The sequence below is a fragment of the Natator depressus genome, chromosome 26 (assembly GCF_965152275.1).
Source record: "Natator depressus isolate rNatDep1 chromosome 26, rNatDep2.hap1, whole genome shotgun sequence".
Lineage (NCBI taxonomy): Eukaryota > Metazoa > Chordata > Testudines > Cheloniidae > Natator > Natator depressus.
This window is the reverse complement of record NC_134259.1, coordinates 14,633,789-14,650,667: the sequence shown is the minus strand read 5'-3', so window position 1 is coordinate 14,650,667 and position 16,879 is coordinate 14,633,789. Positions and strand designations below refer to the sequence as shown.

The following is a 16,879-nucleotide window of genomic DNA, read 5'->3' as shown; positions in this document are numbered from 1 at the left end:
GGGGAACGATCACATCCCTCGATCTGCTCGCTATGCCCCTACTTATACATCCCAAAATGCCATTGGCCTTCTTGGCAACAAGGGCACACTGTTGACTCATATCCAGCTTCTCGTCCACTGTCACCCCTAGGTCCTTTTCCGCAGAACTGCTGCCTAGCCATTCGGTCCCTAGTCTGTAGCGGTGCATTGGATTCTTCCATCCTAAGTGCAGGACCCTGCACTTATCCTTATTGAACCTCATCAGATTTCTTTTGGCCCAATCCTCCAATTTGTCTAGGTCCTTCTGTATCCTATCCCTCCCCTCCAGCGTATCTACCACTCCTCCCAGTTTAGTATCATCTGCAAATTTGCTGAGAGTGCAATCCACACCATCCTCCAGATCATTTATGAAGATATTGAACAAAACCGGCCCCAGGACCGACCCCTGGGGCACTCCACTTGACACCGGCTGCCAACTAGACATGGAGCCATTGATCACTACCCGTTGAGCCCGACAATCTAGCCAGCTTTCTACCCACCTTATAGTGCATTCATCTAGCCCATACTTCCTTAACTTGCTGACAAGAATACTGTGGGAGACCGTGTCAAAAGCTTTGCTAAAGTCAAGAAACAATACATCCACTGCTTTCCCTTCATCCACAGAACCAGTAATCTCATCATAAAAGGCGATTAGATTAGTCAGGCATGACCTTCCCTTGGTGAATCCATGCTGACTGTTCCTGATCACTTTCCTCTCATGTAAGTGCTTCAGGATTGATTCTTTGAGGACCTGCTCCATGATTTTTCCAGGGACTGAGGTGAGGCTGACTGGCCTGTAGTTCCCAGGATCCTCCTTCTTCCCTTTTTTAAAGATTGGCACTACATTAGCCTTTTTCCAGTCATCCGGGACTTCCCCCGTTCGCCACGAGTTTTCAAAGATAATGGCCAAGATTCAAAGATAACCCCCAAGGGCTCCCTCTGCCCAGGGCCCAGTGCACCTGTGCATTTGTTCACATGTAGGACCTACAGGAACCAAAAGTCACCTGGCTTTGCTGTGGTCCTCAGCCCTGGGTCTAGGTTAAACCCTGGGCGAGGCTGGAGGGAGCAGCCCATTCCCAGGGCAGGGAGGGGCCATTTCTGGCCTAGCCTGGGGACTGACACTGGAACCCCCTGGAATTCAAGCACAAATCTGACCCGGGGTCCAGCCACCCTGGAGAGATGCCCAGCTGGCCCCTGCACTAGCTCCCCCAGTGGAGCTGAGGAGGAAGGGCCCCAAAAGGGCGAAAGCTTCAGAGCTCTCCCCGTCCCCAGCTCCCTCCAGCCATGCCCAAATCCCATTCATTTGGGAACCAGTCTCTGCCAGAGCCCCAGCCTCCCCCTCCCCATTGCCCGACGTGGGGGACCCTGGTTGCAGGTGCTGGGGGATCACAGGGAGGGAATCCCCGGCGTGGGAAGGCTCTAGGGTATCTGCTTCTCTCAGGGACCCCAAGGGAGGAGACAGGAAGGGGCAGAGGCATGGTGACATGCCAGCCCCTGGCCCATGTTCCCTTTTGGGTGGCCCCAGACAGGGCTGGGTACACAAGACCCACCATGCCCATAGTGTGCTTGGCAGCCGCACTCAGCTGTGTGCCTGGGAGGGTTCAAGGGCATCGTGCTTCCTTGCTGGGCAGCCCCGAGGGGGAACAGGGTGTGGGCACCATACACAAACCAGGGGTGGAACGTGTGTCCCCACGCCAGGCCCAGGCAGGACTTTGGGAGTCTCCCTGCCGGGCCCAAGCTGGCAGACACTCCAACACCTCCCCCACACACTTGCCCCCTTTCAGCCCCACGCTGGAGAGCCCGGCAGGGGCAGAGTCAAAGTGGGGCTAGAGCATCGGTTCCGGGGGATGCGCCCAGGCCTAGCTGGGCATCCCCTTTCTGCTCCGGGAGTCTTAATCGCCCGCTGCCCTCTTGGCGTTCACGGGCTGGCTGGAGAATGGCCCAGGAGCTGGCCCAGGGCTGGAAGCTCTGCGGAGGAGAGCTCCAGCCCCTCCATCCCACGGCCGGCGGGCAGGGGCCAAGACGGGACAAAGGGCTCTCCCCGGCCCCAGCACTCCCAGCCCCGAACACTCCATTGCTGGCTGACATGGGAAAGGCTCCGGAGCCGACTGTTTAACCCCTTCCCTCCCCGAGCCAGCAGCTGGGTAACTAGGAGACAGTTCAAAGTACCTGGGCAAACCCAATTCTCTGCAGGGGGCTCGAGATGGAGCTGGGGGTTATGAGCGACAGAACCACGCGGTGTCCCAGCAGCACGAGGCAGAGACATTAGGGAGGTCTCCTTGGCACCAGTCAGAGCAACGGGGGAGGGTGGGCATGCACGGTCCCCTTCCGCAGGGCAAGGCTTTCACCTCCTGGCAGGCTCTTCACAGACTGACACCCGCTCGAAGCTCTAACACCCCCCGTGCACTCAACCCCAGAGCACGTGCAAGGACAGAGCGAAGGCAGGCGATCGGGGGAGGCTACAGGGCCGCAGACCGGCCACATGCTGCTTGCAAGGCGTGAGCCGCAGTCTCCTACCGGGCTGGAGGTCAGAGGTGCTCACCTGTGCCCCGCGTCGCCCCCTAGCAGCTGCAGCTGGCAGTGCAGGTGTCACAAGGCAGGTGTGGCAGCCGCATTGGGCAGGGAAGGCTCCCGAGTTCTGCCCTACTGTTCACTTCCACGCCCACGAGGCCAGGGAGAGCTGGGGCGGCTGGCTCCAGCCGTGCCTGTGACCACGTGTCTACACGAGGGGGCAGTGCAGAGCGGATACCTGGAGATGCTCACAAACCCGACTGCAGAGGGAGGGAAATGATGGCGCGCATTGGGACGGGCTTCCCCCAAATGGCCCCTGGTGCCAAAGAGGGACAGCCAGGTGCCCGCGGCGCGCCTCAGCCCTGCTCCCCACGGACGTGCTGCTAGGTGGGATGAGGTCCCTTTAAGGACCAGGGTTCAAATCTGGCTGTGGCTTGTCACCCAGAGTCAAAGCAGCAAGGCCAGTGCTGCCCTGCCCGCCCCGTGCCTCACCCGGGGCAGTGCTGGATTAATACGGCCAGTCTGTCGCGGGAAGGCCAGCCCGGGTTAATCCCGTCACAGACGGGTCTAGCACTCCATGCATTGGCTTCGGTTACCTGTCAGCCTGGAAACCAACAGCCCTCCCTCTAGGACCGGGCGGCTGGGCTGGGCGGGCTAGGCAGAAACACACAGAGGACAGAACAGAGACATGCAGGAGGAGAACGTCATAAGAGACCCTCCGGAGAGAGACCAAAGCTCGGCTCTGCCAGCTCCAGGGGGACGGGGTTCGCCGCAGACAGCCCCAAACAGCCCCCACCTGGCCCTTCCTACTCTCGGCGGCTGGACCGGCCGCCTGGCTCAGATCCGGCTGTGGGCGGAGGGGGATTGCGCGTGGCTGCAGGAGGGAAGCGCGACGCCCCCGGCGGGGCTGAGGCGAGTCCCCGCCGTGTCTCGTCTCAAGTCCTGGGTGCGGCCAGCGGGGCAGGACTTCCTGCCGAAAAGGACGGAACTGAGAGTTTCCCTCTGCAATTGCTTCTTCGGAGCGGACACGCCTGGTGGGCAGCTTCTGCCATAGTAACGCAAGCCCATTTCGGTGGCCCCCGGGGCCCTGAGTGCCGGGGGCAGCGGGAACGGGGAGCAGGCCGGCCAGTGCAGGGCAGGAAATTGCCCTGGTTCTCCATCTCCCCCGCCCCCACCGCAGGGCCAACGCACGACCAGCGGCTCATCGCACCCCAGCCCCTTCGGAAGCCAGGCGACCAGGCAACGGGGGAGACCAACGGCTGCAGGAGGAACCCGGCGGCCGAACCCAAGCCTGGGGCACGGCCCCCCGCAGGCCTAGGCTGCTCCCTCCCTGCGGCTCTCAGCCCGGCCCGTCTGGCCCGCAGCTCTCCGGGAGGGGCCGTACTGCCCCGGGGGCACACGGGCAGGAACTCCAGCCGCACAGGCCGGGCGTAGCTCCCAGGCCTGCCTTACCCCCAGGACGGAGGTGCGGGCCAGGGCCCATCAGGGCTCTCTGATCGCTGCTGCCCGAGCCTCAAGGAGCCTGAGGGCGGCCGCAGGAGCATCACCACGGAGCCACCGCACCAGCCCCCCGAAGCTCCTGCAGCAGCTGCAGAGTCCTTGTCACTGGCACCCACGGAGGGGGGCAGGGGGGCCTGGGCTGGAGCTGGCAGGGTCACGAGGTGACACTGGCCCTTTAAGAAGGGGCAAGACCAGCACGCCTCAGCCCCTCATGCCTACTGTGGGCCCTCCCCGGGCGAGAGCCAGGGCTGCCTGGAGCAGAGGGGAGCAGCGAGAGGGGTGCTGGCTCGTGGCCCCAGGCCAGAGGGCTGGAGGCAGGGGGGTGGCGGGGGGGACAGGAGCGGGGGCTGTGCCTGGGAGCCAGGACTGGAGGCGGGGGTGGGGGGTCTGCCCGGGCGCCAGGGCTAGAAGCAGGGGGCAGCGGGGGGGCCGTGCGGGGGGGGGAGCGGGAGCCAGGGCTGGAAGTCAGGACTGGAGGCAGGGGACGGGGGGGGGGGGGGGGGCTGTGCCCAGGAGCCAGGGCTGGAGGCAGGGGGCAGCGGGGGGAGGGGGGGCGGGAGCGGGGGCTGTGCCCGGGAGCCAGGACTGGAGGTGGGGCGGGGGGTCTGCCCGGGAGCCAGGGCTGGAGGCAGGGGGGCAGTGGGGGAGCAGCAGGGGGACAGGCCCGGGAGCCAGGGCTGGAGGCAGGAGGGCAGCGGGGGGCCGTGCCCGCTGACAGCTCAGGCTGGCGAGCTGGGCCCAGGGAGCCCCAGCAGAGAGGCTGCAGGGATCCCAGCTGGGGAGGGCGGGTTTCCTGCCGGCGGGCTGGCCTGGCCCAGGGACTGAGGAGACGGACAGAGTGGGCAGGGCGGAGTGGGTGAGATGATACGGGACTGTAAAGACTCTGGGCCCTGGGGCGATACACGGACGACCCTTTGGACTATTTGCCCAGGGCTTGTGTAACACACGAGACCCTAGGACTGGTACAATAGGTCCGTTCTCCGGGGCAGGACACAGAACACAGGCAGCCTGTGAGCTTGGCACGGGGCAGCACCCCCGAGACATCGCTCAAAGGGGCAGAACCCCCCAGCCCGTCGATGACCATGCGGAGAGCGCACAGGAAGCTGATGGACAGGGAGCCGCTCGAGCCTGGCGGCCGATACTCACCTCTCAGCATCAGGCTTCACAGGGACTGACAAGGTAGGTCGGGAAAGCAGAAGACTGAAGGTCAACGTGGAAAAGACACAGATTATGGCAAGTGGAGGAGACCAGGAAGACAAAGACCTGGGAGGCCCATCAAGGAGAGGGAATTGCCAAGATTAAAATAAAGTGGTAAGAAGCCAGGACATAACGCACTTACAGGAGGGGCTTGGCCCCGGATTGCTCACCGTACGTGGGGCCCCGGAGCAGAATCCCTAGGACTAGGAACAGAGGAAGGCCGAGGATGTGCTGATATACAGGGGCTGGAACTAGGGGGCTGCCGCACCCCCGGCTTGAAGTGGTTTCCATTATACCCAGGGTTTCGTTTGCTTCAATGGCTCCCAGCCCCCCCCACTGTACAAATGTCTCCAGCCCCCTGCAGGACAGTACCAAAGAGGAAGGTTTAAAGATGGACAAAGCCGGTACAAGGCAGAGAGCGGTGGGAAGACTTCGATCGGCCCCATTGGGGCTGCTGTGCTGATGGACAGGAATCAAAGACAAAGAAACCACAAGGGGAAGAGAGCCTGGCCTGGTGTCCCGGCGGGTATCTGAACAGGGAAACTGAGGCAGGCATGCCTGCCATGCCATGACCTTCCACAAGAGGGCACCCAAGGTGGGGCTGCTTTATTACAGGGGCTAATCCCAGCTTTCGGCTTGTAAGCAAGTGCCCTGCTGGTGCGTCTGTAAGGGGGAGAAGAAACGGACACAAAGGTGAAATCAGACTGACGCAAAGCAGCAGATAAAGATATCCATGTAACCACTTTGGGACCAGGACTCCTGGGTTCAAGTCCCAGCTCTGCTACGGACTCCGTGCAAGTCCCTTCCCCACTCAGGGCCCCAGTTTCCCCAGCTGTAAAATGAGGATAAAGACACCAACCCCCCGGCGTGAGGCGCTTTGAGATCCTCGGGGGAGAGGCACAAGGAGAGGTTACTCGCCCTGGGCAGTGAGGGTGGTGAACTATGTCCCCCTGCGCGTGCTACAATCTAGCGCCCCCAGCACCTTCGATCGGAGATCGCTCATAGCAGCGTCCAGCCGGCCCGGGTGCTAGTCAGCCTCCTACCTGTTATACAGCACTGTGCAGACCGCCCTCAGGTCCTTCCCTACCGCCGAGCTCCACCGCGGACAGCTGCGAAGCAGGGGTAGCAGAGACATCGCCAAGAACTGCAGTTACCACACAGGGCGAGTAAACATCCCTGCTCCCTCCAGTCGCGTCCCCACGGGCGCACGGCTCTAAGGGACTGCCAAGAGGTTCCCTCAGTGCGGGAAGGGTTTGGAGTCGGGGCCAGCGAGCTGAACGCAGAACGTATGTGCACAGGGATTTGAATAATGCACGATTCGCAGCGAGAACGAATGCAGCCGGGTAGCTCCTTGGGAGGCCTGATTCCAGACTGCAGACCTCTAGCAAGACAAAACTCCGGGGTCTTCGTCCTGGCCGGGCTCTCCTGCCAGTGAGGGGGGGCAGCAGTGCCCCCGGTGATCTAGCTGGGGCGGGGAGGAGACAGGCAGGTGAATGGTTGGTTCATTTCAAACTCGGAAGAAACTTTAGGTAGAAGTTTGTGTGTGGTGGGGGGTGGTGCAGTGTGACCTTGTCCTTAACAAATACTGTGAAGGGGGGGCTGCCGCCATGGCTGAGGGATGCTGTCTTCGTGGACACGTGGAGCAGAGAGTGGGTAGCCATCGGGCCCAAGGGTGGCCTTGTGAGGCAGGAAAGGACCAGGCCGAGGTGCCAAACAGGAGCAGGGTGGGAGACTGGCGGACAGAGGTTTCCAGGTCGCTGGGGGAATCGCACTGGCACTGCGTGGGCAGACTGGGAAGTGCCTAGAATAAAACCCCCTCACTCCACGCTGCAGGGAGCTGGTTCTTGCGCTCCCAAGTGGGAGCACGTCTGCTTCTCTACGAAGCACGCTCGGGTGAGGGGTCCTGAAGGGGAATGGGGAAGGCGGCTTTGCTGCCGAAAGTGGATGGTGTATCCTGGAGAGATGATCTCCAAACCCCACCTGTCTCTAGGGATCGACTCCCAAGCCTGCCTGTGCTGGTAAAGGTGGTCGCCGAAGGGAGCAAGGCAGGATGGGTATTCAGGCCCTTGACCAGGCCGTCCAAATTGCTGGATGGAGCCCAGTCTCTTTTGGTGCGGTTCCTATGACCGCTGGGGGGTGAAGAATCGGGCAGGTTGGGATCTCTGAGCCACCTGGGACTTGCTGGGCTCTCTTGTGGGTGGTGTATGAATGCAGAGAGAAAGTCAGGTAGATCTAGAGACCTTTGACGTTCGCAGCGATTCGGCCGTGCTGGCTGCGAATAACAGAGACCCATGGAAAGGAAGGTCTGCTGGACCTCTTCCGGAGACCTGGCGCGCTGGAGCCACAAGGCCTGTCTTGTAACGTCTGTGTAGCGACCGACCGGTGGCCGTATCCGCGATGTTGAGGGGGGCTTGCGCAGATGGTCTGGCGAGGAGCTGGCCCTCTGCAATGACCGCCTGGACTTGCTCCCTCGGCTCTGCTAGCAAGCGGTCAGCACAAGAGTTCAGGTTGGCACGGTTCATGGGACTGTATTTTGCCATCGGCGCCTGGTAACTGGTGATTCTAAGTTGTAAGGAGACCGGGGAACAAGATTCCCTCCCCTGTAGGTCTAGACCCTTGTAGCCTTTCTCACGCAGCTGGTCTGAGCGTGGCGCTGCCTTCTGCATTCGTTAACTGCACTGACTGCTGAGGGATGAGGAAAGAAAAACTCAAGAGTCCTTTGCTGGGACGTAACAGGTCGTAGCTGCTCTCCTGCACGCAATAGAAGTGGGGGCGTGCCGGCGCTCTCCCGCCTGGAGGCGGAGGGGTAGCCGGGGGGGGGTGCCGGCCGCTCTCCCACCCGGAGGCGGAGGGGTAGCCGGTGGGGGGGGGGGGTGCTGGCCGCTCTCCCACCTGGAGGCGGAGGGGTAGCCGGGGGGGCGGGTGCTGGGTGCTCTCCCGCCCGGAGGGGTAGCCGGGGGGTGCCGGGCGCTCTCCCGCCCGGAGGCGGAGGGGTAGCCAGGGGGGAGGGTGCTGGGTGCTCTCCCGCCCGGAGGGGTAGCCGGGGGGTGCCGGGCGCTCTCCCACCTGGAGGCGGAGGGGTAGCCGGGGGGGGGGTGCTGGGTGCTCTCCCGCCCGGAGGGGTAGCTGGGGGGTGCCGGGCACTCTCCCGCCCGGAGGCGGAGGGGTAGCTGGGGGGTGCCAGGCGCTCGTCCCCGGGTCCAGAAGGGGCTCATTGACAGGCAGGGCACGCGGCCAGTGGGGGAGAGTGGAGGGTAACAAGCGGCTCCTGAGGAGGCTCGTCCACCTCCTCGCAAGGAATCTGCAACTCTCCTGACCAAATCCTGGAACAGCTTGAAATCATCCACCAGGGATGGGCGAGGGGCATGACAGCGTCACCCGGAGATGTGGGGAGACGTCAGCCGGAGGAGAGACCTCTTCACCAGGTCTAGTGTCCCAGGTCCCTGGGCGAGCAGGTAATGCAGGTTGTTTCTCTGCGATGGATGGTGCTCGAAGCCCTGGAGACCTCTTGGCACTTGGCCCAGCACGGCCAGGGAGGAGGTGCATAAGGCACAGGAAGGGGAGGCACCCATGGGTGCTCATACCAGCCAGACATTGGTTGCAATCTTAGCATCACCAGAGGCTTCTGGGAAGGGGTGAGGGGAGAACCCTGAATTGATATTTGGGAAGTTGAGGCAAGGTTTTCACCAGGCTCCTCTCCCTGAAGCTCACTCTGGAACAGCGCCGCACCTGGAGAGCTCTGCGGTGAAACCGTCGGTACCGGGCAAACTTCAGGCCATCTCAGCGTTCTCAGTACCGACCACACGTCGGAGAATTGGGCACTTCAGATACAGCCAGGTCCCGGGGAAACGTCCTGCGGTACCAAGCATGTGACCGGCACCAAGTCTGTGCTCTGCACTGAGGTGATGGGGGGAGAGGTGCTGACAGCGCTGTGGGGTTCGGGTGCTCTGAGGGAACCGCAGACGGAGCCCATGCAGGCTCCTTCGGTACCAAGGAAGCAAAGGAACAAGCTCTTCTTGCCACCTTGGTCCGCTGACAGTACCAATGAGCTCCCTGGGCCCGAGGCTTTGCCATGGTTCAGTCAGGCCGTGCCATGGGTACCTTAGGAACCAGCCACCTCATGGGCTCCCGACTGGAGGGCGGAGGACACCAACAACCTTGGCTTTTTAGAGAGAGATTCTCTACCTGGCAAGCCTGGTTCATGTCCTGGGAGGAGGACTTACAAGAGGAGTCTGGTGTCTTGTCTGAGGCCCGGGAGGAGTGGGGCTGCGGTAGTGGGGAGGCAGCAGATTTGCTCGCCCGGTGCCTGGGAGGGGCCTTGGCCTAGCTCAGAGGCTCTCCTTCAGGAGGAGATACAGCTTCACCTCCCTGGTTCTTGGTTTTAGTGCCAGAGAGAAGTTGCTTTTGTGGGCTACGCGTGATCCCCCGAGGCAGTGGATGTAGCGGGAGCGCCCGGCGTGGCTGGGATCGCACAACAGACAAGGTTTGGAGCCGGGAGAACCAGGCACAACCTCCCAGGGAAAGAGAACAACTCACTCGTGTCTATCGGAATAGAAGGGGAAAGACATCTGGTTTTAAAAAAAATATTTCAACGAGGAAGCTCACACTGCTGCTCCGGATGCTGAGCGCTCCCACAGCCGGCCATCAGAGTCCGAAACGAGGACAGAGCTGGGGAAATCTCCATGGGGACAACTCGGCCGTGGTGGCTGAGAAGGAGCTGTGGGCGTTCGCTGGCACAGTGCCAGCAGGCGGGCGTGGGCGGAACGGGCACTGCGAGGAGAAATCGCTGATCAAAGCTGCGGGGGGCACTAACGCCCTTCAAGTGCAGCACCCCCAGGGCACGACTCCCAGCACGTCACTATTAATGGATGTTTGTCGTACTACAGGATATCCGCAAAAAGAACAGGAGGACTTGTGGCACCTTAGAGACTAACACATTTATTTGAGCATAAGCTTTCGTGGGCTACAGCTCACTTCATCGGACGCACTGAACCATTTGCGATAGGCTGCGATACCCAAATGTAACCACTAGATGGAGCCAGTTGCACGAGGGGCCGATGTCCTGCCCCGTGCTGCGGGACCGGTGGTGGCCCAGCACGCTCGCAAAAGGCCCTGGGCTGGGCTAGCAGGGAGGGGAGGAGGGCGGCACGTCAGGACTGAGGGGTGTCAGCAGAGCTGCGCTAGCAGGGGCTGTGCGTCGGGGTTGAGGGGCACTGGCGGAGCTGGGGGGAGCCCAGGCTTAGGACAGCAGGGGCTGTGGGTCGGGAGTGAGGGGCACCGGCAGAGCTGGGGGGAGCCCAGGGCTGGGCTAGCAGGGGCTGCGGGTTGGGGTTGAGGGGCACCGGCAGAGCGGGGGGGAGCTGGCATGTCTGCTTGTCCCTAGCTGATGCCATGCGCTGGTATCACCTCTGCAAGCCCCTAGCCATGCCCGGTTGGGGAGGGGGGTGTCCTGGGGGTCACTCCCTGGGGCAGGAACTGCAGCTCCCTGGAGACACAGATTTCCATCCTTCCCAACCGGGCTCCGGGCCCCGCGACAGGTGACGGCACCCAGGCCCTGGCCCAGTCTGTCCTGCCCGTGCCTGCCAGTGACCCGGCCGGGGCTGCCTGTGAGTGTGGGAGTGGCTCTGGCCCCACAGGTTGTGGGGGCAACTTACCCAGAGGCGGGGGCAAGCTCAGCGCCATCACACCGTAATAGGAGAAGGCTCCCGTCTCAAACTTCATGTTCTCCTTGCCGGCTTCCACCTCCACCTTCCCCTGCAGGGCACAGACACTGTCAGACCCCAGGCTCGCCTGCAGGCTGCACCCAGCCCCCCACACTCCCCACAGCTGCCCAGCCCCCCTCCTCTCCCATGGGCTGCACCCAGCCGTCCCCCCCTGCGGCAGACGGACACACTGGGCTCCCCCCAATGCCCCCTCCCCGCAACAGGTGACACACTGGGCTCCCTGCCCCCGCGCTCCCCCTCCCGTAGCAGATGACAGGCTCTCCCCATGTGACACGCTGGGCCCCCCCATGGCAGGTGACAGGCTGGCCCCGCCCGCCCGGGCACACCTGCAGGATGAGGATGAAGTAGTCAGCCGGCTTGTTCCTCTGGTACAGGAAATGCCGGGGCGATTTTTTGTTCTCCTCGTCGAACTTGAGCTCATGGATGACGTCGGGGTGCCTGAGAAGCCGCAGAAGGATCTTCTCCGAGATGAGGGTGGGCATGAAGAGCGTCACCTCTGTGGGGGAGGGAGGATGGGTCAGATGCCCCCCTGAGGGCCCTGTTCTCGCCCCTGGTCCTGGCACAAATCCCCTGCCCCAGGAGCTTCCACAGAACCAGGGGACCGAGCCAAGCCCCTTGCATCCGATCCCAAGCTAGCTCCATGCAGCCACCTCTGGTGTGGAGCGCCTGGCCAGGGGAAGAGGGAGGGAAATGCTGGCAGCCCTGGGACGAGCGCCGGGGCGGGGGGAAGGAGCCGCGGGCCTGCGTGGAAGCAGTACCGTGGCATAGAAGTACCGGACAGGCCCAGTGGGTTCCGCTGGCTCCGATTCCCAGATGCCCTGGGACGGAAAGGCCCCGTGCCAGCTACCACGCCCGGGCATGGGGCTCCCCCCCACGCCGCAGGACATTTCCCCTGGCCCTGCTCAGCTGGGCGTGTGTGTCTGTGTGTGTGTGTGCGCACATCTCCATCCCCCTGGAGCCAGGGCCTGTGCCAGTGTCTGCTGCTTAGCGGGCACAGGGCACGTGTGTGCCAAAGTCATGAACACAACGGGTATGCGAGGGGCTGACACGTCCTTACCCCCCTAAGGGAAACCTACAGGCTGGTGTGTGTGAGGGGCAAGGCACGGCCCAGCCACGCCGGGCGCACCCACCAACAGCCCCAAACGAGCATGCCCTGGAGAGGCCGTGGGTGGATCCCCGGGCACCAGGAGCCGGTGGGTGCCCTGTGCTTCCCCCCACAACCCCACCCTTAGCCCTCACTGTGCTCCACCGCGACACGGCCTGGGGCCTGGCGCCGCCACCGCCCGGAGAGTCTCAGGGCAATGCCGGGAGACCAGGCCCCTCGCCCCTGGCACTGGATGGGCACCGGGAACTGGGGGCTTAAAGCCCTTGGAGCTGCCAGACATGCAGAGCACCAGCAGCTCACTGCACCCACTGGAGCCTGCTCAGCTCAGGCCCAGATCTCCCCAGCCACCTGCTCTCAACCCCTGCTCCCCCGGTGCCCCCCTTCTGCCAGCCAGGGCTTGGGCCTCTGCCCCCACTCGGGACAGTGTTCAGCCAGGATCGCCCCGTCAACCTGACCCCCCACCCCCGCCCTCCGACAGCCCCTTGTCCTTCCCGACCCCCCAGCCCCCCCACTGCCCGCCCGTGAGCCCTGCTGGCTGGCGGGTCCCGGCGCGGCCCAGAGGCTCACCCGTGGCAAGGAAGCGGTGTGCGGCCAGGAGCAGCTGGGGCGAGATCTTCACCTTGAGCTCGCCGTCGGAGTCCTTGAAGGCGGAGAAATCCCTCTTGTTCTTCTGGTTGGCCACACGCTTCCGTGTGCGGTTGTCAGCTGGGGGAAAGGAGGTGTCAAGGTGGGAGAAGTCCCAGCTCCCACCCAGGGCCCCCAACACTCGAGTCCGAGCACGTGCCCCTGGGCTCCCCCTGCCCTACCTGCGCTGGCTGCCTCAGCCAGGGCCTGGGGGCGCTGGTGCCAAGAAGGGCCGTGCCCCCCCAGGGGGCGGGGATAATGGGGGCTGCGAGGTGAGAGCCGGGTGCTCAATGCGTCCCCTCTCCACCCCCCCAGCATGACACCGGCGGCTGCTCTGCCTGCCAGCGGGGCCTGCTGCTCGGGGCCAGGTCAGCAGTGCTGCACCGGGGGGGGGTGGGGGGGGCCGGCTGGGGGCACCAGGCCAGCAGCTCTGCGCCCAAGGGGGGGGACCAGTGGGGGAGGGGGCCAGGCCAGTGGTGCTGCACCCGGGGCGGGGGGGCGGACACCGGCGGGGGGAGAGGGCACCTAACTGTACATATCCGACTCGTCCAGGATCTCCGACTTGATGATCTCCTCGATGACGTCCTCCAGCGTCACCAGCCCCAGCACCTCGTAGAAGGGGTCGCCCTCGCCCTCGCTGTTCACCTTCTGCACGATGGCCAGGTGCGATTTGCCTGGGGACACAGACACCGTCACCCTGGGCTGCGGGCCGAGTGCAGGGGTGTGACGGGCCCCCGGCCAGCCTGCTCCGGGGCCGCACGGCACACGCTGGGCCTGGCCACCGCGCTGCACTTCCAACCCCGGGGGCACCAAGCGAGCAATGAACGCACCAGATCCAGGCCCCGACGGGCTGGGCCAGGAGCCAGAGTCCGCCGGAGCCCTGGACTGATCCAGATGCATAAATCCCAGCGGCACCTGACCCTGGCGCAGCCCCCTGGGCTCCAGCGGGCACCGGCCGTGCCAGGGCCATGCCCTGGCTTGTTGTGTCAATGCTCCCAGACCAGCTGTGGATCGGCGCCTGGCAGGGCCAACCTGCCCACGGCTGTGACCCCACCCAGGGCTCTCAGCCCTGTCGTAGGGACGGATCTGTGCCAGGGCCATGCCCCGGCTGCCCGCCAGCCCTTGCGGACTCCCACGCCCTGAAGAGCTCCGCAGGTACAGCAGCGGGCAGGCGGGGATGGGGCAGCACCTGCCCCCTCCCTGGAAGCCCTGCCCCACGGCTGTCACGCCCTGGCTAACACTGGGACATCGGGGAGAGAAACATCGACATTAACTACCTCAGCTCTGTCCCATGCACCAGACGGGGCAGTGACCCCTCCACCCCCGGGGCGAAGACCCCATGGCAGCCAACAGAGACAGAGCCGGCGAGTCCGTCTGGACCCGAGAACCCCCCGCTCCCTGAGCCAGCGTCAGACACAGACTCCCCATGACAATCCCTCACCCCCCCACTCACACCTGTGCCCTGTCTCCCACACACCCAGCCCCCTTGGTCTCCCCCCCACCCCCCAATCCTTCCCCCTGCACTCACACCTGTGCCCTGTCTCCCACACACCCCCACTTGGTCTCTCCTCCACCCCCTCACACCCACACCCCATCACCCACACACACCCTCCCTCCCCCATCACAATCCCTCTCACCCCCCACTCCCACCTGCACCCCATCTCCCTGCTCTCGGTCTCTCCCCCCGCCCCCCGGGGTTCATGCAGCGCCATGAGGCTCGTTTAGCGCTATTCTGCGGTCACCGCATTACCGGGGGATGCCCCTTCCCGCAGGTGGCTCCGAGCGCCGCGAGCTCCTGGGCCCGCTAGTGCCATGCTGGGCTGGGCGCTGATGAGGGGAGGGGAGCCACCAGCTCCCCTGCCTGGGCCCCAGCAGCAGCCTCAGCACCACGCTGCTGACCCCCAACTGTGGCGGGGGGGCCGCGTAAGGGGTACTGGGGACTCCTATCAGAGACCCCTGTGCGTGCAGGCAGCCCTGAGAGCAACCATAGAATCATAGAATATCAGGGTTGGAAGGGACCCCAGAAGGTCAGAACCGGGGGGCACTGACTGGGACAGAGAGAGAGATGGCAATAGAACCCAGGAGTCCTGGTCCCAGCCCCCCTGCTCTAACCACAGACTCCCTCCCAGAGCCAGGGGCAGAACCCAGGTGTCCTGGCTCTCAACTGCCCCCGCCCCCGCAATCTGACCACTAGACCCCACTCCCCTCCCAGAGCCCGGGCTAGAACTGGGTGACAGCACCCAGGAGTCCGGCCCCCCGATAACATTTTCTCCCTGCATAAAGTTGAAATAAAGCACTGCCGTTCCCACAGCGTCCCCCACCCCTTCCCCCCGCGGGGACATTCGGGGGGGCAGCTCCCTGGGGGGCTTGGGGCTGGATCGCCCATGTGGATACCTGCTCAGCCAGCTCAGCACCCCCGAGTGGCACAGGGGCCACCTATGCCCACTCCCTGACTAGCTGATATCCCAGCGCCCAGGACAGGACAAGGGTGCCCACACCTGCCCCCAGGCCGGGGACCCAGGCCTAGCTGCAGCTGGTGCTGTCGGGGAAGGGGAGACGTGCCAGCCGCAGGGAACGGGAACACTGAGCTCACAGCCAGGCGGGCGGCCCCTGCTTGCCCTGGTCTCAGGCCAGCGGGCACTGCTCAGCGGGTACACGGTCATTTGCTAGCCAGGCACCATGCCTAAGCGACCCCCACGCTGCCTGTTCCCAGCTGCCCCCCATCCTGACCCAGGATACTGCGCCTGCTCCCGCGCTGCCAGCAGGAGGGCCCCATGGCACCGGACGGGCAGGCCCTTTAAGCCACGGTCTGGCCCATCCACAAGCTGCATCCATATGGGGGGCACATGGGACTGAGGCGAGGAAAGAGAGACCCTCTCACCTCTCAGAGCCAGGCACACGGCGGGCACTAATGCAGTGTCCAGACACACCCTCCCCACTGCCCGCAGCATCGCTGCGCAGCCTGACACGCGAGGCCAGAGCCTGGCGTCCATGCCTTTCGCAGCAGGGAGAACCGGCTTTTCCCCTCGGCCTGCAGACCCTGCGGGGAGCCGGGCCAAGGCAAAGCGACCTGCAGGTTCATCCCGCAGGCGGGACATGGGGCGGGTCTTATCCAGCACAGCGGGGGGCTCCTGGGACACGGGGGGCTCGGGGACCAGGGAGTGTGTGTGTGTGTGTGGGGGGGTTCCCTTCACTGCTAGCCTCCTCCTGGCTCCCTGCACCAGGCAAGGGGATTTGGAGCCTGTGTCTGGGCATGCAGGGCAGCGCCCGCCCCCTTGCCCCCTTCCCCGAGCCCCCTGCTCCTTCCCCGCAGGCCTCAGGGAAAGAAACCAAACAAGTAAAACTCTGAGCGGTGCCTCCTGGCTGAGGCTGTAACTGAAGAGGACGATAGGCGTTACGCCCCCGCAACAGACATGACGTTAGCCCAGGCTACACGTAGGCAGGCTGCTCTCCCTCCCTTGCACACATGGGTAGCACTTGCTCTGGGCCCCCATCAGCCCGCCGGGGACACGCTGCGCTGGACCTAGCCTGGCTTCCAGCAAGGGCAAAGCAAAGGGGAGCCCTGAATCCCTGGGAAATCCGAGCTGCCCCCACCATCCACCACTCACATGCAGCCACCTCTGGGAAGAGCCCAGGCAGCTGGGCCACAGCGCTCAGCTACCCCATCGGATTCAATCCACAGGGGAATTGAGGGAGGTGGGACGCAGGGCCCAGCCCTGGGAGCCACGGCACCTGCTGGGAAAGGGCAGCGCAGGGCTGGGTGGGGAAGGAAAGAATGGGGCAGGGGGAGAGGAGGAAGCTGCTTGGCACAACCTGGGGCCACCCAGCGCAGAAGCACCAGGGAAGCGCAGGGAGACAGCGAGCAGCCTTTGATTGGCCCATGCCTGGAGCCAGCCCGGGGGCCCCCCCCCACCCCTCCAAGGGCAGAGTGCGGGAGCCGGTGAGATTAGCACACCAGCCAGGGCGCTGCACCCGTCCCTGCCACCCCTTGTCCGTGCCTCGTAAAGCCAGGATTATGGCTCTCGGAGAGAAGGAAATCCACGAGTAAACAGCCCAGGGGTGTAACGCCGAGGGCTTGGGCCAGCGCCCAGAACCGTCTGGGAAGAGCGGGGTCCTGCTGCCATTTCAAAGGAGGCAAGTTTGGGCGTCTCAGCCTCGTCCCCACTGCATGGCTGTGCCTCTCAAAAGGTGAGGTACGCAC

At 64.0% G+C, this 16,879-nt stretch overlaps 1 protein-coding gene across 1 annotated transcript in view; it reads right to left on the bottom strand.

Moving 5' to 3' along the window:
* CNNM4 (cyclin and CBS domain divalent metal cation transport mediator 4) overlaps positions 1-16,879 on the bottom strand; it is a 54,319-nt gene that overhangs the window by 15,594 nt on the left and 21,846 nt on the right. Inside the window, exons 2-5 of the mRNA XM_074940279.1 lie at positions 13,209-13,352; positions 12,622-12,759; positions 11,276-11,445; positions 10,881-10,980 (exon numbers count right to left, since the gene is read on the bottom strand). Of these exons, the coding sequence (XP_074796380.1) occupies positions 10,881-10,980; positions 11,276-11,445; positions 12,622-12,759; positions 13,209-13,352 (552 nt within the window). The remainder of the gene's footprint in view (positions 1-10,880; positions 10,981-11,275; positions 11,446-12,621; positions 12,760-13,208; positions 13,353-16,879) is intronic.